This window comes from Puntigrus tetrazona, chromosome 14, assembly GCF_018831695.1.
Source record: "Puntigrus tetrazona isolate hp1 chromosome 14, ASM1883169v1, whole genome shotgun sequence".
Classification (NCBI taxonomy): domain Eukaryota; kingdom Metazoa; phylum Chordata; class Actinopteri; order Cypriniformes; family Cyprinidae; genus Puntigrus; species Puntigrus tetrazona.
Window position 1 is genome coordinate 11481452 of NC_056712.1, and position 19903 is coordinate 11501354.

The window sequence follows — 19903 nt, forward strand, 5'->3', positions numbered from 1 at the left end:
AGGACATAATTAGACCAGGCTATTGTACTGACCTATAGCAAGTAAGGTGAAACTGAACACCAGCGCACAACTTCTCTATTCTTCACTCCCGAGGCTCTACCTTCCCTGGGATCTGCAGACTAAACGATGTCAAACTCTCCAGATTTTGCCCTGAAGAACTCGAGTTGTTTCAATGGTTCTGCATTCATGTCAACTTTATTTTAATACACTTCCTGCTAGAAAAATCAGGTCAAACTTGCCTAAGGTGGTCAAGCTTTTCAAACATGGTTAATCAGTTCCCTACTGTGTGCCAGCTAACCAGAGCTGATAGAACTACCACCTAAAAGCACATGGCCACCTAGAAACCGCAGTGACATAGTAACTGGATGCCATTGTAGGAAATCAATAATTTAATTCAAAAGTGATATGTCTAAGATGGTGCTCTTAGCAAGAAAAACATGAAAATACTTTTTTTATGTTTGTTGTTGGATCTGTCTCATCTGGTCTTTCAATTTTAAACATTTTTTGAGATCAATTGGAGCACTCCATTGGAGTAGATTCTTGCTAAATGAAGCAGATCTAGTATATATACACTTTAGCATAGCAAAAAGATTAAAACATTTAATGTGTCCCTATTACGGGTTGGAAATGGTTCATATTTTGGGTTTAGGAGTCCCAAACAATAGGTTGACATTCATACAATGAATGTTTTGCATGCCTTTTTTTTGTTCAACGACTCCCAACTCGTTCAATGATTCATTTTTCAAACCCCTCTGGATATTGGTCGATTTCATTTAAACCAGTGTTTGTGAGCTTTTAAAGCTTAAAAAAGCGGCACCTAGTGGCAAAGAATGAATTTGCTTTTTCATTCAGACAAACCAAAAAAAAAACAACAAGTGGGCGGACGATATGCTAATATTTCATTTTGATGTCAACAAATGGCTTGGGACTTGTTTTAAAAAGGACTTGTTTTAATGATTCAGCGTTCACTCTTTCTTTTGAAAGGCAATAGCTTTATACATATTGCACTTTCAGATTTAAAACTTTGCATGTTGGTGTTTTCATTTACTTAGAGCTGTGTTACATGCCACATGAAAGGTCATTTTAAAATGACTTAGTGTGTTAACACTGTATTCAAATAATTTGAATGAATTATCTCATTATTAATGAATGAACGCCTTAAATAAGCATACTATTTTCTATTTTAAATCAATATCTTGTAGCGTTCTAATGAATGTTCAAATTGTTGACTAGCATTCTACAGAGATGTTACAAACCACATACTCAATCTGGATCCATTTGCATGTCAGTGATGTCAGATGTATGTCCTGGTGACTGTTCGGGTCTGTGTTTGTGACATGCGTCTGCTCTACAGACCACAGATTGTTGACAGGAGTTGGCAGTGGGGAACTTCCTTCAGTCTGTGCTATAGCAAGCAAATAACTTAATCAAACGCAGCAAGGCCTTCACTTTCAACTCAGCAGTTGTCAGACACAGGGGGTAAGAAGGGGCATCCCAGACTTGACGAGGCAGACAGGGGGACAGAGACACAGCTGCTGCCCCTGAGGAGATGGAGGCCGCTGGGGTAAGAGCCGTGAAGGACATGGGATGGTCGTATGGAACAAGATTCTTTGCTATTAAGCAATTTATGACAGACATGCATTTATGTCTCAGTTTCTACAGACATGCTTTTTAAAGTATTAGTCCGCTTCCAGAATAAATAATAAAATTTAGAAAATCCTGACAGCCCCGTGTCATACTAGATGTTCATGTCTTTCTTTGTTCAGTAGAAAAGAAATGGAGATTTGAGAGGGGAAAAAATGAGACCCAGTGGGTTGAAGGTCCAAAAGCAATATAATAAATATATCAAAAATACTAAATAAATATATATATAATAATAAATATAATAAAATAATGTTTGATGTTTGGTTTACTGCAGTCAATTTATATTGTTTGTTTCTATCAGTGATTTAATGAGATTTGAAAGATATTAAAAAATATGTACATTTATTACATTTGTGTGTGTCATACCTGTGGACTCTTTTGTTGTTGTTTTCACCTCCCATGTGCTCTGTGTGCCCTACTTTCTGTTAATTATCTTATTGTGTTCAGGTGTGTCTTGTTAATTTCGTGATTTCCTGAGCGTATTTAAGTTCTTGCCTGCTTGCTCCTGTATTGTTATTTTGGATGCGATAAATTGTAGTGTGACAGCACTACGCATAAAAGCAACTAATTTAGCTTGTCATGAGGATATGGGCTTGTTCTGCTTTACTTTTTTTTTACATTACGCAAATGTTTTCTAGAATTCTAAAAGGCGCATACAGGAGATAAAATGCACAGACACGGCAGCAATTACACCGCTAATATGCATCACTTGCTTTGGTTGCAGTAGCATCAAAAACCTTCCTGTCTTTGTCAGGAAGTGAAAAGAGAGGACAACCTGTCTTTTTTATCGTTTGTTTATATGAATTGCATGCACATCACATCATAATTGCAATTTTCAAACTCCTAAATAGGAACATCCCAATATAACTTAAAGTCCTTGAAGAGTTTTACAGTAAATAAAAAAAAAAAGTAATTGTTTTTTGTTTTACGGGTTTTTAGTTAATCAGTGAAATTTAAAGGCAGTTTGACCTTTCTTGCAATCACAACATTACTGAATAAACCCAACACGTATTTGGAAAAAAGTGTAGATTTGTATAAATTCAGAAAGCTGATATATAAATCATGTCTTCTGTCCTGTATACATGAGTAGGTTTTTCCCCTTGATGATCAGCTACTGTAAACTAAATGCTGTAATGTTCAAGATGTCCACCAATGTTCTTCTAAACTGCTCATCTTGTGCTGGATGTGTTGCCTGCATAAACACAGCCTCTGTGTAGTTTTTTTGAGATTAATAATCACAATTAAACTAATGATGAACAATTCCGATTTTTGGTCTTGTGGGAAAGAAGGGCTTTTAAACCTCATGTGCCAGTGGTGTCTCGTCTGAGTTTGGGTCAGCTGCAGTTTCAGTCCCTCTGTAAACACTGTTGCATCCTCTGTAAAACAAACAGTAAACACACACCAGCTCTGAAGCAGCCGACGTTCATCACTCGTAAAGTTGCTCTTCTTCCAGTCTGATCAGTGTAACGTCTAGAGTTAAAGGGCTTTTTTTTTTTAAAGATGTGTATTCCATAAAAGATATTTATCCTCTTGCTGGATAGCAAACTATAGCTGGACATGGGCGTCATATTTGTTCCCCCGCTTTGTCTTTGGTTGATTGCTATAGGCTCCTCCCACTCCTCCCACACCGGTCAGAAGCCCTAAATGCTCATTGATCCCAGATGTAGTGGTGTAGAGGAGGTTTAAAAGCTCTTGTGGCGGATCAGTGTGATGGTGGTCAGAACACTGTATTGTCCGAATATCCACCCTTGCTTCAAAATCTTTATCTATATAAGCTTCTTTTGTTTTCTTCGTGAGTTTGGCCTCCATTTGGGCAACAGAGTGATGTTTGGCCTCCATTTGGGCAACAGAGTGTATGTTGCGGCTCCACCACACCTCCTCAAAGAAAAGTTACATACTGTTCAAGTTTTGAAGTTTTTTTCAAAGTGCACATTTTCCAACATTACTGCATGTGCATGCATGGACATCCTAAACAAGAGCATGCTCATTAATTTGCAGCGGCATGTAAAATAACGGTAATTAGAGTATTTCTAGACTGTCTGCTTAATATCTTTCTTTGATGGTCCAACAAAAGACATTCTACAGGCTAGAAATAACTTTGCAAATGCGTGTCGGCTTATTTTTACTAAACCTAACCTTAAGAGTCTACGAATACACTAATAAGAGTTAGTTGACACTTAGTTACCAATTAACGAGAGTTACTTGTCAAAGTTATTTATTGTTAGTAGAATGTCTAAAGTGGATGAGACTTTGGGGTTGGTGACAGAGCTGTTATTAAAGGTTTGTCAGTGTTTCTTGTCTATATGTAAAATCTCTTTTGGTGCAAGCTGAAGTTGCGGATCATGATGCACCTATCCCAGTTCAAGCGCTCTGTAAACATGCATACCTGCACGGTATTTTCCCCTCAAACCAGGTCTGTTTTCTGCTTTTGACTGGCATATTTTATGATACACATCATGACATGTGCTGTTATCTGCATCTGCTCTGCTTCCACACTGACCGGCAGGCCTTTCTGACGTCTCCATAATTCAATAATCTCTCTCTTGGAATCCCGTCGTATGCTTTCCCTTCACTCTCCTCAGGGCCTGCTGTATGTTCGACTTTTGGGACTCAAAGCTGGTATGCAAAATGTGATAACATAGACATCAGGTGAGCCTAGAGGTCAGCGTGAAAGGTCTCGGTCCCTTCATAAAAGGTCTTTGAAAGGTCATATCATGAGGAGTCAAATGTCCCTTGTAAAAAGTCAGACCTGCAGAAGACTTCTGGAAGATAAACTCAGTTGCATGATGTGAACTCTAAATGGCAAGAAATAAAGTCTGAATTTTGAGTTTATATCTGGTAATTCTAATTTTTTTTTTCTCAGAATTGCAAGTTTATGTATCTCGAATTATAATCTTGACTGTGAGGTTGAAACATGCTTCCATATATGACCCTTTTAGTCTCAGAGAGGGAAAAAAAGGAAATCCCTAACACAAAGGAAATAAAGATATAACCCTGAAGGTAGAGCTTGTTTCTTATTTTTGAATGGAGTTTGGACAAATGCCCATTGTTATGTCTTTCTTCTTTCTGATAGTGGTCTCTCTTTAAAATAACATTAGCATATGTGTTCAGCATAAACTGATAAATGTGTTTTTAACTTAATTTCAACATAATCATGTTCCTATTTAACTGTGTGCTACATACAAACTCTATTATTTGCGGTTACAGATTTATATAAGTAGCATATGGAGTGTGCAGGGCACATGATGGCCCCTGTTGTACATTTTAAGAAATGGGCCTCCTTTGGCCAGCGGCTAAAGTCAATTATACAAAGCAGATTGCACTTTTTATATATATATATATTTTCTCTGAGAAATATATCCATGTGTTTAAAAAAAGGCTGATAGAAACTTAGATTTGCAAATGCAACAATTACTTGGCAGGCCACCTGTGTGACCTCTGAGTCCGTTAGACTACTCTGATTGGTCAAAATGATGATTTAGATAGGATTCAACCACTAACAGTGGTTTCTTTGCTTCTTTGCTTTCAGTGACAGATCTGAGGCAAGTTTAATAGATTTAAGGGTTCATTAAAGTCACAAATTCAAATAATTTTTACACACTGCAATATCACATTATGTTTTACATTCTTTGTTTAATCCCAGCTGTAAAAAAAAATACTTGAACGTTTAAAAGTTTGGTATCAGTAAAATAGATTTTAATAAAAAGTTTAATTTATTAAATCTTTGTTTAATTTATTAAAATTTATTTTATTAAAATACAATTAAAACTACAATTTTAAAATAACAGTTTTCTGTTATTTTATAATATAATTTATTAAGCAGAACTTCTAATTTTCTTTCGCATAATATTCTGATTTGATGCTTAGAAACATTTATTAGGTTTATCAATGTTGAAAACAGTTGCTTTATATTTTAACGAAAAACCACAATACATTGATTCAAGATTCTTTGATAAAGTGACAAAAGAACAGCATTTATCAGAAATATAAAATATGAATATTTTAAACAGTTTAATGCAGACTTGATAAAATTATTGATTTGTTTCTTTAATGAATAAATATGTTGGAAAAATTTTTGTTAGATGTTTTTTTCCCATCAGCGTCTGATCAACTGTTCCTGAAATACCTGTTGCACTTGGGATCGATTATAGTCTGTTACATTGGCCTACAGAAACTGATTTGTGTTAAACCACATCTCCGGTGGACTTTCAGCGTGACCTTTAGCCTCCTTGTGTGGCCTTTTCCCACATGATGAAGTGCCTGGTTCACCGAATCATCATTTCTGGCATTAGCGAATCATAAATCACCTTTAAAAAAATGTGGTTGGTTCAGGGTCAGCTTCAACTCGAACACACGTGTAGCGTTGTGCTGTCAACATGAAGGGGATCTCTCACACTCCGACTAATGGATGGCAAATCTGCAGGGCGCAGTGTTTGATGACCCATCCGCCCACACCGCCACCATATGTGACCCAATATCCCGAGCGGAGCAGTTTCTGATGTAATTAAATTGGTTTGTGTTTGTGTATGTCTGCATCACTCTGGATAATGTTGTTTGATTGTTATTTAATGGCTTTTTGATGGTGTTATTGTCTTTTCCCCTTTATCCAGGGCTTTTTTTTTATGTTGACGCAAACAATGTTATAATATATTTGGGAAAGTGTTTAACTTTACTGAAATTGTGGTAACATCCAGGAGAAATGTGGCATTGCTCAGAAGTGGCTTTTTCATAACTCTGGAGTCTTGGTCTGTTGTAAGTCAACATGCAATTAATATGTAGACTTTTACATTTTTAATTATTTTGTGTTACTGCATTCTAGTGTGTAACATCCACTTGTAGCATAAAATACTGTCTTATTTGGGTTTCAAACAACAGCAGTGTTATTTTATTATTACTTTTATACTATACTATTATAGTGCTTATTATTTTACATTTTATTTTTTTGTTAAATACTTTTAGATTTTAAGTTAATTACATTTTAGATGTATTTTTTATTATTATAGTCAGCTCTATTTTAATGAGCAAACATTTTGTAGTGTTTTATTTGACAATATCCAAGGTTTTTTTTTTTTAATAAAATTAAATATAAAAGCTTTATAGCTTTAGGTTAACGTTTCTCATTTTTAGTCCGATTTATGCACTAAAATAACCAAAACTAAAATTTAAATAAAAATTCATGAAAATATATGACATTAAAATTACTAATAAGACATATGAAAGATAGATAGAGATAGATAATGGATAGATAAAAATACAAAAAAATTTAAATTATTAATAACAAATAATCTCAATGATACCAAAATAGCACTGACAACAGCAGTTCATGTCATGAAAATGTAAACAAACTTAAAAAGTGAAATTATTGTAAAACTATAAATTAACTGTGGGTATCGTATAGATCATATTATTTGGTTTAGGAAGTATTTGATAATAAATGTTTTTTGGTATCTTACTACGTCTTGTGTACAGTTTGGGACATTTTTGTAATCTTTTAGAGTTTAGAGCTTTTTCTCTAGAGAAAAAATATGAGAAACAGGAGACGTCTCCATATGTTGTTTATATAATTTCATGGCTTCGTAGGAAAAATTCTTGAAGTTAAGGACTTTTAACGTCAAGACTTCTTACCAGCATCTGTATCATCATGAGTCACCTAATCACAGTCAGTAGACCTAAAAAACAGGAAATGAGTATTAAAAGACAATCAGCCCAATACGCTAATTACACGTACAGTACATGAATATACAAACCAGCCAGCACAGAAGAGGAGTCCGTTTATTCAGAAATATTGCTGGAAGACATTAAGACAACAGAACACATCCGACCACAGAGAACAGCCAATAACTGAGAAAACCGAGTGGGAACAGGGTTGCCAGACTGTGTAAAGTCAAACATGACAAGTTGCATTTGTTTAATATTATATAGCCTACAGTTTGTAGATTGTTCCCATCTTATATGGTCCAAAAAGCACAGGAAGAGCCCAAATTATTGCAATAATCAAAGTGAGTGTATCATTCAGGAACGTCCGACTATGCCTGATCAGTTTACTTGGACACGCACCAGATCACGTTGAGCAACGTACTGTGTTTGATTATTTTTTACGTTTCTGAAGAGATGGACAATCCAGTCTGTCATAAGGGACGTCTAGCCCAAGGCCAGTCTATTTGGAAAGTGTGACAGATGCCGAAGCTCTTCAGAAACACATGGCTTGCTCCTGCGTTGATCATCTTTGTTGGGTAATCGCAGCGTAATAGCTTGAGAGACTCGGTTGCGAGCTGCCTTCTCACATCTGGCATCCGAGCATGTAATTGTGACGGAGATGTATAGTGTTTTGACTTCAGATGTCTTGGTTTGCTCCTCGAGTCACATTAAGACAATGGCAGTGCTTTAAAGAAACCCCTCTGCCTCGGTGCAGTGTTTATTCCAGGAACCTCAGTTGCATTTGGCTGTGATCTCGCAAGCCACCAAAAACAATATTGCCAGCGGAAAGTTAAACAGCAGTGAAGGCTTTTGTCTGAGTCAAATCCCAGAAGAGAATACCATGAACCCTATTGTCTAAATTGAGATGAGTTTCCTCAAAGTTGGACAAACATCGTGTCCCATTAAACATGGATGCTTGACGTAGTAATCCAGACACAATTATGGACTTGGCACGTCTTCTGCGCTGTCAAAAATACATCCCGCGTGTAAATATCTCGAAGGAAAGGTACTTAATTACCTCAGCGCTGGTCGGCTTTTCATTGACACTCGAAATGTGTTTTTACCATGTGCTATTGATTTTAATTTAAAATAATATTGCTGATGTCATGCAAATCTTTCTCGCCATCATGTAACAGTTACGTATTAAGTGACATGTGGAAGGTTCTCCGAGGTGTTTTCTTATGTGGTTTTGTGTTTTCAGGGCAATGAAAGGCCAAGAATCTGATCTCGTTGAGTGAAGTGTGCCTGGCACAGATAGATTTGACAAAAATAGTGTTTCATTCCAGACTTGTTTTCATATTAAACTGGCAATTCGAACGTTTTATTTTCTTTCAAAATATCCACTAAGTTTAAATCACAGAAGATGAATGAAAAAAACTGCATTAATATGAGAAGAATAGTCTAATTAATGTTGTCTATTTTACACTCTCTCGTGTCAGTCCACCCCTGTATTTTCTATTCTACTATTGAATTAAGTCCAATATGGAGGATTTTTCATAGAATTTTTCATTAGAAATAATTGAGCTATTCATATGGGTGTGTGGATTTTTATTTTTTTTTATTAATTATTTTAAATTAATTTAATGTAAAAAAAAATGTAATCACATAAGATGAATGTTATTGCATTTATGTGAATAGAATAATGTATTTAATTTTTAAATTCTCATTTATTTACTCTTATGTTACTCCAACCCTGTATATTCTTTCTGAACAATTTTCATTACAAAAAAATGCATGTCAAGTGTATTAAAATAACAACAATATTTACAAGAACAAATCACAATAATAATAATAATACAATAATGATTTATATTCAGTATTGTCAGGGTTAATTTGGCTGAAAATTTCAGTTATTCATCATTTATTATTGTGTTTTTGCACAAGTAAGATGCAAATTTATGTTTTTGCCACAAATGATGATAGAGAGCCCATAATTATGTAGTGGAACTTTAAGAATGATGAATTCAAAAATGTCAATATGTGACTAAAATTGTTATGCATGCTATAAAAATATTTAGTAATTTTATTACATAATATTTAGTATTATTTATATAACTTTTCTATTTTAAGTATAGTATTCTATATACTGTTAAATGCGCATTTTTAATTTGATCAGGATGGTCAGGGATAAATACTAGATCTGTTATTCTTTTAGACAATCGTAGTATGAGTTTGTGCAATTTCAACCACAGTGCTGTGAATTCTCTCTCTATCTGTCACGCTCTTTTTCTCACTCTCTCCACACTTTCTCAGTTTTCTTGTGAGGAATGAGCTGTTCACTGAAGCTTCAGGCTTCTGGCAGCCTCTGCTGTGAAATCAATGAGTTAGGTGTTCAGAGGTGTAAATGATAGCCAGTCATCTTTGTCCGACTGTATTTGGCTGCGCAACCCGAATGTCTGAAATGCGTAGAGGCTCGTGATCTGGCAGCATTTCACAAGTATTACAACATGGACGTAAATATGTTCCCGAGGTCACCCCGAACAGGAAGCGCTGTCGATCTGCTCTCCTCTCGCAATCTTCTTCTCATGCTTTTAAATGAGATAAAATGCCAATTTTATGCTTACTTGAGAATGAATATCGCCCCCTGTGGTCTTAATGGTTAAACCGAAAACGTTACACAATCGAACATGTTTTATCAATGAACAGCTCAAGTGGCTGCAAAGTTAAAAGCGTACATTAGGGTTATGATACCCGCAGACTAATGCTGCGGTCACTAGGCGTGGTTAAACAGATTCTTTCCTCAAATAGGCAAGGAAAAAACCAAAAAAAAAACTTGGCTCACTTTACAGCGATTTTCACATCAATGCTAAAAACCTGCTGAAAAGATTTCCGCTTCTCCAAAACCTGAGCTTGTGGTTTACAGTCATCAGAAACTGATTCAATGATAACAGGCTGCAGTAATGCTCTGGTTAAAACGTCTAGTGCTCGACTTGCGAATGTTTTCATCTCAGACTGTGCGTGTTTGTCGGCGTTATTTAAAAACGCAGCCAATCGCTAGCGAGTCTTCCAGTGAAGCAGACTGTTTTTCATGCGTTTTGAGCCGACGTTCATACCTTGCATGCTCTTTCAGACTAGAGTTTTGCCTAGACTGGGTTTAATGGAGCGCCAAAATATGAGCGTAATCTGGGAATCAAGACCACATGATCGTGTACCTGTTTGTCGCGTCGCATGTGTTTTTTAACTGGACTCCGATGACGTTCATGTGGACAGAAGATCTATTTTATCTAAAATAAAGAAACAAAGCTTATCTGGAATATTCTGCCTCCAAATAAGCCACCCCTGAAAACTGTATATTTAATTAGTTTTATTAAACGTAAATAAATACATATACATTTTTAAACATACATTTTATTTAAATACCTATTTATAAAAACAGTTTATTTGTGCTTTTATTTGAACTGTATTTCTATGAATTGATTTATTTGCATGTGTATGAGTGAGTGTGGAGAGAGACTGGGAAATGCATGTTTTCCCTTGCATAATAAAATGTCATTTTGCGACAAAAACATTTTTATCCTGTTGTTTACTATATTTATTACGAATGGGGGTCAGATTATCGTTCTCCCAATTCTATTTTAACCATGTATTATGTTCAGCCAACTGGCAAGCGGCTCATTGTAATCACTCACTACAAAGCCTCCTTACTTACTGTACTCCAAAGCTTGTTTTTACTAGCATCTGATACTTGGCGAGTGTTAATTTTGGACCCTGGACTGTTGTTTGGTAACTGTAATTGGATTTAATAGGTCTAACACCTTTGTAGAAAGCAGATGCTGTCTGGTTTGATTATATCACTGGAATGTTCGGCTTATGTTTATATTGTATCGGGAAAAATCTCACGGTCTTGCATTCAACTTGTTCCAGTGAAGTGGAGTAGAGACAACGATCACATACAACCGTTAGGAATAACACGGTGGCCTTGCTGATTTTCAGATAACATAAATACATCATTATGCGACTTAAACATATCAGGTTTAAGCAATGTGTTATCGATTTGCGAGCGGTCACGTTTCCCGTGCCGCTAAATTGCAGCCTTGATTAACGACTTTAACCTTTTTACCTGTCTTAATGAGTAGCTACTTCATGACTCTTTAACCTGGATCCCGAGCTGCTTTCGCGGCGCAGCGTTTGACGGAGCGTGAGCCTGAACATCCTCTCGCCGTCCGCTGTTATAATGGCCCGTACTTACGGGAGAGCCACCCAACGAGCGTCTGGGACCCTGTCGAGTCCGGCCCCCTCTCATAAACACCAACACTTCCAGCGTCAACAAACAGATGGAAATGTTTCGCTGCCAGGCGGTTGGGGGTGGAGGGACAGAGTTGTTTATCTGGAGGTCAAGCGAGTTAACACTCCATCACGCGAGGGCCAAACGCCTAATAGGCGCACTTACACGGCCAAACGCCGACCCGCACGCATTACATTTACATGCTAATGGTGGGTTCCATATGTTTCTTTTGGTGCAGTGCGCCTTAAATGGTTGATTTAATCTTCGCACAAAAGCGATGTTAAACGGGTCGTGTTTGGAGGAAGTGAAATCCGTGTTTGTTTTGCTGTGGTCGGAGAATAAATGCGTGCAGATGCAGCAGATGCATGGAAAAAAATGCAGGTTTTTGAACGATTATAGCTGAAATGTGCTAACAAACGGTCGTTGTGAAAAAAAAAATCACATGTATTTTATTAAAATCATTTGAGCGAACAGTGTTATTCAGAAAATACCCGATGGCCAGGTTTCATCTGCTCTTCTTTGGCTGGTCAACAAAGCTGGAACAATACAAAACAGGCACCATAAAGCCACATAAATAGGAGGAAACTCAATGAAGCTGTGCAGTTGCATATAATATTTAGGCCTTGAAATACAGTCAGGTATTTTTGGAGTTAATTCAGTTCAGCACAATTCTGTTCATGAGAAGAGATCATATAGATTTACACATGTTCCTAAAAGAAACGATGAGGGTAAAATTGCACTTTTGTTTAATAGCGCGTGAAAAGCATGGCAAGAAAGAAAGCGTGTTCGAGGCATGAAGGTCTGGTCATTGTCATATTAGATTATATATTACAAGGATACTGGCAAATATCTCTTCAGTGTAAGCTGGTTTATGCTTTGTTTATAAAAGAACATGGGAATATTGAAGATTTTCTACATGTATTTTGAAATTGAAATTTTAATTATAAATTAAAGTTTAAAACTTAAAATCGATGGTTAATATGACATATTCTTTTTTACACATAATTAAATATCGCATGTATTTTTTATACATCGCAAGACTGGAAACAATATAATATACTTATATAATGTCTTTATTTTCTATATGAATTTTTCAACTTGAAGGGAAATATACTGTTTTGATGAATCGGACAAAACATGTCAAGAACATGTCCACCCATGTCCAAAACACAATTTTACATTAAAATGCACATTTTTTATAAAATCGTACAAAAACAATGTCGTTTCAGAACTCCATGTGTAATGTTTTTTTGATTGCTGTTTGATGCATGACACTTTGACTAGCTCACACGCACAGAACACGTGCACACAGATACACTCACATACACTGGAATTTCCAGATAACTCACCTCTCCTCTCCTCTCCTCTCCTCATTTGAAACGGTTGAGTTCAGTTCTGTTATTTAGCTGTTCGTGATCTCTCACGAGCAACAGCATTGATTTGACAGTCAGAGTTCCTGCTTAGTTCCAAGCTCCTCCAGTCAACATAAACCACCTGTCAGACATCACAGAAAGCCAAATAACTCGCTCTGTTTTTGCATTTCACGTGAACATGAAAGCAGTTTGTTAAAGTGTGACGAATAATGCCTCTGTGATGAAAACGTCTTAAATTATAGATTAAAGTTTCTGTAGTTGATATGGCACTTCAAGAAGTTGCAAGCATACAATTTAGCTAAACTCATGTGTATATATTGCATACTGTAATTTAAAATATCTTTTTATCTACATTGTATTTTTTTCAGTTTTCACTTAAATTTTTGTTCATTTTTATTTGATGTGTAGTGATTTTAGTTGTGAAATTTGTATATTAAAAAAAAATAAAAATTACATTTATTGGTAACACTTTACAACAAGGTTCTATTTGTGAATGGTAGTGATTAACTGCATTACTTAAACTAAGAATAAAAATAATTTTATTATTATTATTTATTATAGTTGTTGTTATTTTCAGCTCAACTGAAAATAATCATCTGGTAATATTATTTAATGGATCTAAGCTAACATGAACAAACAATGAACATTTGTATTTTGATTAACTATGTTTACAAATATTAATAAAAATTGTAACAAATGCATTGCTCGTTGTTAATGTTAGTTACTGCATAAATAATGGGGCCTTAATGTAAAGTGTTAGCATTTTATTTTTATTTTACGTAGTTTTATTTATTTGAATGCTTCAAATAAATGAAAAAAGGAGATAGCTAAAAGTTAATGTTTTTGTTTTATACATTTCATTTTATTTCAGCTGACATTTTATTTTAAGTAACTTTTTAATGGTTTTCGGGTTCGATTAACTTTAATATAGGTATGTAAAGCAACTGGTTCAAGTTCAATCTATTATTTTATTGAGTTACCAGTGTTAGATAATTGAATAATAGGATAATGTGTGAACTTCCTGTTAGACAGATTACGTTAAATTTTCCAGGGACAAAGGCTTGTCACAGTGTATCCCCAACACAAACCACACACACATTCTGGTATTAATTTAATTTCCTTTTCCTTTTTAGGCTTTAATTTTGTCAGCGAGGGATATTGGAGAGCAAAACGCAGTTGTGGTTTAGAAACGGAGAGGATCGAATTCTGTGATTTCACTGTTGACGCTTATTGCGAACAGTTGTTGCGCCCAACACAAAGCCGGAGGAAAACAATGACGTTTTCATTAGTTTAAGACAAAATGTCACAGTAGCTAAATCAAGCCTATGCGTGACTATAAGAACCAGACCTTCGCGTTTGGATAAAGATCGGAATTCGAGCGGTTAGATCGTCAAAGCTGAGAATAATGATACACCTCAATTATCCGATTTCTAAATGTTAACGTAACGGGACAGCTATAGGGGAGAATATAGGAGACATTTAAAACCCTGGGGACCTCGATTGCATCCAGATTTAAGTTTTTAATCTCGCAGTTGTTACTGTTACGATAATTGTCCATGAGACAGTTCATCAAACGCTGACAGATAAAAAGCACGAGAGGCCCCTTTCATTGGCGTCTTCGGCCTCAGTTCCTCGTCGTGTTTATGGGCTCTGCTGGTGAAGAACATAGTTACACTTGTATTTATAGCCGTTGTGGTTTGGTCTTTTGTAACGTGATAGTGTGTAGTGCAGTAAGCCAGAAGAGCTAAAAGATGAAGCCACGGCTCACTATTTTCACTATGTTGACTATGATTTACGTTATCATACACAAACCCTGGGACGTCATTACAGTAGAGGAAGTTGAGCTGAAAGCCATATATGATATTGAACAGACCACACGAGAGAATGTTTGAAGAGAAAGACTGAAAGTGCATCTTAAAGAGCAGGCAGGTTCATAGAAAGCAACTTACAATACTCTTGACAGTGACCTTTAACCTCTGGAAGGAATGTTACGGGTTTTATGCAAGCTTGAGTTCAGTTTCTAATTTAAGCATCGTTAAGGTTCCGACGTTTACGTTGGATAATAACTTCAGCAAGTTCCTCGGTTTGTAACAACAAACAAAAATTGTGTACACTTATGTATTTACAAATGAAGTCAACAGTGCACTTCGTCCTGGAGAGATTTTGAAGCAGTAATGGGAAGCTAATTTTTGTTAAAACAATTAGGCGAAGTGTGCCGTTTCGGCAGCAGTGAATGGAATTGTATGTCTGCCTGATTTTAAACAGGTTTTGTTAGCATGTTGGTAGGGATGCTGGATACTTAGAAGTAAACACATGCAATATTGTTAAGAAAATTGAAGTTGATAAGAATTTTTTTTACCTTTTTGTACAAAAAAAAAGTCTCACCAAGACTTCTGGCTGTAATTGTGTTTTGTCACGCTGATTTTACATTTATTACGGATAGAACAATTACAGGAAACACCTAGTTAGTACACAGTTTGCTGAATAGATTTTAATTGCATTACGAGTATAAACTTAATTTTAGCTTGTTTTTCGAACTGACAGACATGTAGAATGTATTTGCTGTGTTAATCAACAACGTGACACAAAAAGAGTTTAAAGAAATAGTTCACCCAAAAGCTCCATTTTGCTGAAAATGTACTCGCCTTCAGTTCATGCGAGATATAGATGAGTTTGTTTCTTCAATGGGTGCCGTCAGAATGAGACGATTAAAAAAATCATAGTAATCCACAAAACTCCAGTCCATCATGTAACATCTTGTGAAGTGAGAAGCCGCATGTTTCGCATAAACTGGATAAAGCTGTTTTATGGATAGAGGACCTGGAAGCAATGGTTTTAAGTTACAGATGTTTCTTACAAACGCACACAGAATGCCTTTTACTCCGCAAGACGTTAATTGATAGACTTGAGTCGTGTTAATTATTGTGTTTTTATCAGCTGTCAGGGAATCAATGATGTTCATTTTTGGATGGCATGAGAGCATTTTAGGATAAACTGATGCTTTAAATGGTTACCCCACCCCAAAAATTCAGAACACGATTTATGAAGCCGAGAGGCTTGTAACTGTCCCATTGACTGCCAATGTCCAGAAGAATATGAAAGACATTGTCAGAATAGTCCATTTGCCGTTAGTGATGCGGTTGTAATATTGTGAAGCTACGAGGGTTTTGTCTGTACGCAGCTTTAAAATTACGGTTGAACCACTAATGACAAAAGGACTATTTTGACAATGTTTTTAATACTTTTATGGTCCTTCACAGTGAGGAGACGGTCACAAATTTTCATCCAAAATATCTTAAATTGTGTTCCGAGGACGAACAAAGCTTTTATGGGTTTGGAACGATATGGGGCGTAATTGATTTATGACCAACTTAAAATTTTGGGGTGAAGTAACCCTTTAAGTTGAATTGTATCTTGAACATTCCTATAAAGATGCCGGATGCTCTAGATTTAGTAATGCGAACCGCACCGGGGAGGTGAAACCCTGAGACCCTTTCTTGACAATCTTTCTAATAGGGCTTGAACCAGCAGGGGTCGATTAACCTAGAACAATAACAATAATGCCAATAAGAAAAGTGTGTCTGCGACCCGAGCTCGTTAGCATCCCAGCATCCCCCTCTCCTTCCTCGCTCAGGTATGGTTTCTATTTCACAGTACCTAAAGAAGAGAGGAGGGAAAGAGGTTGATGGAAGTGATTTAGTGCCCAGGGGACAGAGAGAAGGGGGGGTTAATCGGTTAACCAGAGGAACCGAGAGGAGGGGGTCCTGGCTACCGTCTGGGAGGTATGCCCTTGGACGCTTTGTTCTGACTTACACATACACGAACAGGAAGTGATGCGAGGTGCACAGATATGCACACATCATCTGCATTTGTCTGTGAACAATGGATTTACACCTTTTTTTTTTTTTTGGACACTTTTCTCATAAAAACTGTCACGACATGTCCAGGACATTTTTCACCTCAAAATCTAAAGGAAAAAAAAGGATAATAAAGAAAAGAGTATCTCATATTTAGATAATTATGATATTTGTCACAAATGGCCTCTTTTTTTATCTTGTACTGTTTTTTCACAACAATACAAAATAGACAACAGTGCTGTCTTGTCTTCAGAGCAACCTTTATTGTTTGGTTTCAGTGTAGACCTGCACAATCGCGTCTCTTGTAAACATTATATGCGCAAATCAGTGGGTGGGGCTAAACAGGAAATGATGTCAAAGTGATGTCGTTCCATAGCTGCGGAGGCGGTACTTCTTCATGCTATTACATCATAAAGTTACTTTCTACAATTTGCCGTTTTGGTAGACTGACTTCAAGATAAGCTGTTTTTAGATTAACAACAACGTTTTTATAGTACAATGACCTTTTATGTCAAAAGGAAATAGTTTTTTCTTAATTTTCATTAAAGTGGTCATGACACTTTAATGAAAATTAAGAAAAATTCATCTCAGTATGTTTTGGTTCAGAAAAATATTCATTAATTCATAAATATTCATTCCCATTTACTGTAAACCTGCACAAAATATATAATACAAATATATAATTTAAAGTGTGAATAAAGAAAAACTAATTATGGAATGTGTTGTACTGAAATTAATTAATTAAATTTAAATGATTTATGTTATAAATATTTTTGTCTAGGTTTTCATATATCACATTTAATGAGAATCCACCAATGTAGTTGATCTGAAACTAATAAAATATACACTAAACAAAAATGCAAGATCAGTTTAACCAAAACCACCTAATTTACCTAATTGCTGCATTACTATAGTAATAAAAATAAATATATATTTATTGTCACATTAAAATAGACAGAAATGTATAATAAATGTCTTATAGTTTTGGTTTGATTTGGTTGTGCTGTCTAATGTAACCCAGACATTTCTTTGTGGAACGTATTTTTGTAAAGTTCATTACAACTTCAGCTCTGCATTCACACAGGACTCTTCAAGAATCTGATGGGGAAATGATTTGAATGAATATGTGTGTTCAGCAAGCTCAGAAAACACTCGTTCATGGAAGTCAAATGAATTCCAAACGGTCTCGTGTAAGATATTTATTAAATCATTACACATCTCTCTTGACTCCAGGTCCTCCTGGGAAACGTGGACGGATGGGCAGACGAGGCGACCCTGGTGAGTGCGATTCTCTTAATTTATGTTCCTCAAGCCTGATGTCCAGCACTTTCTTATAAACATTGTTCCTAGTGTCCCTAATTCATAATCATTATATGTGACTGGGAGGAAGTCCTCAGCGAATGTGGTTTTGAGTCACCGTAGACCCTCAGATGATTCAGCGTTATTAAACTCAGAGTGATGATGACTCGGCCGTACAAATAAAGATGCTGATGTATTTCTGGTAGACACACATGTGGCTCTCAAGGGCACAGACGGAGAGAGGTTTTAATGAAAAGAATGATTCAGTTTCACGTCACTTGCGGAAGAAGCCATCAGTACGGCTTGTGTAGCTTAAGAAGGTGACCAGATGATGCTTTACCATTACCTAAAGCACGCCGTAAGATTATCTTTGGATAATGTGTACAGTGTTGTAAAGCAGAACCTATATTCACCTTCTGACCATATCCGATTAAATCTGGGTTCGCGGCGTTCCCACACAACTGGCATTTGGACAGAATGGCAATTCTTTACATCTGTTTTTCAAACTTGTTCCAGCCCTGCTGCCCTGGGAGAGAAACTTCAAACGTTGGCAGAACACTTTATTTACATAGAGATAGTGGGTCGTTTTGTCACTAAGTCCGCTAGATGTGGTTCTGTTTAGCTGCGCCTGCTTGTTGTAGTTTGGGTCGTAAAGCGGGCGGGAAGAGTCGAACGGAGGAGGTTCTCCGTTGCACAACAGTCTGTTTGTTTCTAGAGTGTGAGGGAGAAAATATGGTTGGAAAGCTGGAAGATATTTAGCAGTCTAATCAGCGCAAACATTAGGCAGGTCATACACATCCACGATAGTTCAATCATTAAAAGCGCTCATTTAATTAGAGCCCTCGTCAATTAAAAGATTAATCCTTTTGCTAAACAGTTCTGATGGGCTCAATTAAACCGTAAAACACACTCTCATTATTTTTCTCTTTCAACATCTTACTCCTAAATGCTTTCCAAATGGTGAAGCCATTTCGTTCACGATGGTCAGAACTTGACTGTGCTGAGTGAACGTTATCTTTTAAACTCTTAAAGAGTCTGCCGGCGTCTAGACAGGAGTAAATACGCCAATACGCCAACAACTTTCTGCCTCATAAAACCTCAACACATCTTTTAAACTCCTTTGTCTCCTCTGAGGGTCAAAATGATGAACATTTCTGAAACACGATGAACAGTTAAAAAAAGGTTTAGAAGTTTAGCTTTTTGTTAAAAGACTTTTCGATTGTTTTAAAGGTCTGTTTGTTGTTGTTCTTTTATTTTTCAGGACCCCCAGTAAGTACCCCATCCTCACTTCAAGATAATGACACTAGGCAGACATGGGCTCTGTATTGTGGTAAGGCTGACAAAACTTTTTGAAGGGTGAGTCAAAAAACCCTGAGAAACGGCCTTCAAGTCGTGGAATATTTTATACAACCTGAATATTTGCACCAAGTTCATCTGACTAAAAATTTCTAGAACCTGCAGATTTAATCTGCTGAAAAATTAGCATTCTAGACTTAACATTCTTCTGAGATTGCAGAAAACAGCTTAAAGAATAAAGTTCTGGAATATTCACTTCAGAGCAGCCGAAAGCTTAACGCTTTAGAAAATCTGGTGCTTCAGCTTTAAAGTTCTGGTATCCAACGAAAGTGTAAGAACAGGTTGCAGACTGTCTGTCACCTGCTTTAGATTTAGGTTAAAACCACGCCGTCAACACCTTGTTGCAAACAGATATGTGGCTTCTAATCCATATTTTAACAGGCTGCCATGAAGGTTTCATTGATCTGTTTAATGCTTGCAGATGTCAAATTGTGTGACAGCTTTTCACATTT

General features: G+C 36.3%; 1 protein-coding gene across 1 annotated transcript in view; it reads left to right on the top strand.

Annotated features, from left to right (window-relative positions):
- col23a1a (collagen type XXIII alpha 1 chain a) overlaps window positions 1-19903 on the top strand; it is a 106858-nt gene that overhangs the window by 57320 nt on the left and 29635 nt on the right. Inside the window, exons 3-4 of the mRNA XM_043257385.1 lie at window positions 18030-18074; window positions 19357-19364. Coding sequence (XP_043113320.1) covers window positions 18030-18074; window positions 19357-19364 — 53 coding nt within the window. The remainder of the gene's footprint in view (window positions 1-18029; window positions 18075-19356; window positions 19365-19903) is intronic.